We start from the raw sequence: 2,005 nt of genomic DNA, 5'->3' as shown, positions 1-2,005 counted from the left end.
CAGACACCAGCTCCTGAGACGCTTACAGAACATAATCTGTCATGACATCATGTGTGTGTGTGTGTGTGTGTGTGTGTGGATTAGGAGCTGATCTGTGTGTGGATCAGGAGTGTCTCTCAGACGCTGATGGAGGACGTGTCGGTGATGGAGGAGCTGATGGAGCGCTCGGATGGAGCCGCACAGAGAGACGTGTTCAGTGACACAGACTTCATGATCGGTCAGGAGCTTTCAATATCTGTTTATATTTCAGATCAATTTTCAGAAAACAAGATTTAATGCAGTTTTATTGCTTAGATCTCTCTTTCTTAGTCTATTGAACTGGATGAAGTTTATAAATGTGTGGAAGATCTAATGAGAGACAAACTATCAAGCTTGATTAGAGTTTTTATTAACATTTTTAATCAGGTTTCATTTTTATATTTGCAGTTTTCATTTTAATTTTAAACTTTTAGTAATTTTGTTGTGTGATTTTGTCATTTTATTATTTGTGACCCTGGAGCACAAAACCAGTCATAAGGGTCAATTGAGCTGAATAAATAATCTTTCCATTGATGTATGGTTTGTTAGGATCGGACAATATTTGAAAATCTGGAATCTGAGGGAGCAAAAAAATCTAAATATTGAGAAAATCACCTTTAAAGTTGTTCAGATGAAGTTCTTAGCAATGCATATTACTAATCAAAAATGAAGTTTTGATATATTTACGGTAGGAAACTTACTAAATATCTTCATGGAACATGATCTTAATATCCTAATGATTTTTGGCATAAAAGAAAAATATATCATTTTGACCCATACAATGCATTGTTGGCTATTGCTACAAATATACCTGTGCTGCTTATGACTGCTTCTGTGCTGCAGGGACACAATTTATGTTTACATATATATATATATATATATATATATATATATATATAAAATGTATAATGAGAAATGTTTTTGGCAAATAGTTGATATAAAAAGTTTTTTATATTTTATTTCAAGTAATGAAAATGTTTTGTTAATGGTTTTAATTGTAGTTTTAGTTAACTATAATAACCTTGTTGAGAACAGCTAATATCACCCTAAAATCAAAGCAAAGCAAAAACATTAATTTATTTATAAACAAAACATTTGGATATTTTTGCAAAGCATTAATAGGAATTTGTGGGCAACGTGTTAAATGATCATGACATTAATGTCAAAATGCAGAAAATCTTAATGTATCCATCTTCTTTATAACAAATATACTTTCTCATTTCTTCGTCTGGAGTTTGAGGTGAAGAGCTGTTTTCATGAGATTTCTTCTGTTCTCGGTCTGAAGTGGAGATCTGTAGTGATGTCCGTCTTCTCTCCAGACGTAGAGTCTGTTTGTTTGTTGTTCCGTGAGTGAATACAGACGGACGTCAGGATGATTAATTCCTCTCTGCAGAGAGATTATGAGCGATTATAATCCACTCCTCCATATGGAGCTCCAGACATCACAAACACACTCCAAGAATCAGCAGAATCAAACGATTCCATCGATTCACAGACGAGCACATCACTCACAGACACCGCATAATGTGATCAGAAAAATCTCACAAATGTCTCAGTTTCTCCTCGACCGTTTTTGCTGTCTTCTGCTGCTCAGATGTTTCTCCTGAGAAAAAGGTTCTTAAATAACCACACGTGTCTCCTGTAGAGCTTCAGAAGAGATAAAACAATGTCTCAAACTATGCTCAGATTTGCTGCAGATAGTGAACAAAGTCTGTTTGACTCTTGAGTGAATTGATTGATTCTGTTTGTTGATGGGAATCTGCTTTGAATCGATGAAGTGCTCTAGAAGTGTGTGTGTGTGTGTGTCAGACGAGCAGAGCTCTCACGCCAGCGGGATGGAGGTGATGGATCGCCTCATGTTCCTGGAGCACCGCGTCCAGATGCAGGACGACGAGATCCAGCTGCTGAAGATCAACATGACCGACGTACTGAAGAGACTCAACATCTCAGAGGAGCAGAAGAGAACACCTGCTAAAGGTACACACAC

At 36.7% G+C, this 2,005-nt stretch overlaps 1 protein-coding gene across 1 annotated transcript in view; it reads left to right on the top strand.

Annotated features, from left to right (window-relative positions):
• The window catches only part of LOC131526638 (echinoderm microtubule-associated protein-like 1), a gene marked incomplete at its 3' end in the record, with an annotated part of 7,996 nt that continues 5,991 nt past the window's right edge, over positions 1-2,005 (top strand). The window contains exons 1-2 of the mRNA XM_058754984.1: positions 1-217; positions 1,828-1,995. Of these exons, the coding sequence (XP_058610967.1) occupies positions 127-217; positions 1,828-1,995 (259 nt within the window). The remainder of the gene's footprint in view (positions 218-1,827; positions 1,996-2,005) is intronic.

The sequence above is a fragment of the Onychostoma macrolepis genome, chromosome 20 (genome assembly GCF_012432095.1).
Source record: "Onychostoma macrolepis isolate SWU-2019 chromosome 20, ASM1243209v1, whole genome shotgun sequence".
In the NCBI taxonomy this organism is placed as follows: Eukaryota; Metazoa; Chordata; class Actinopteri; order Cypriniformes; family Cyprinidae; genus Onychostoma; species Onychostoma macrolepis.
The sequence above is the reverse complement of the archived record's forward strand: the minus strand, read 5'-3'. Positions and strand labels throughout refer to the sequence as shown.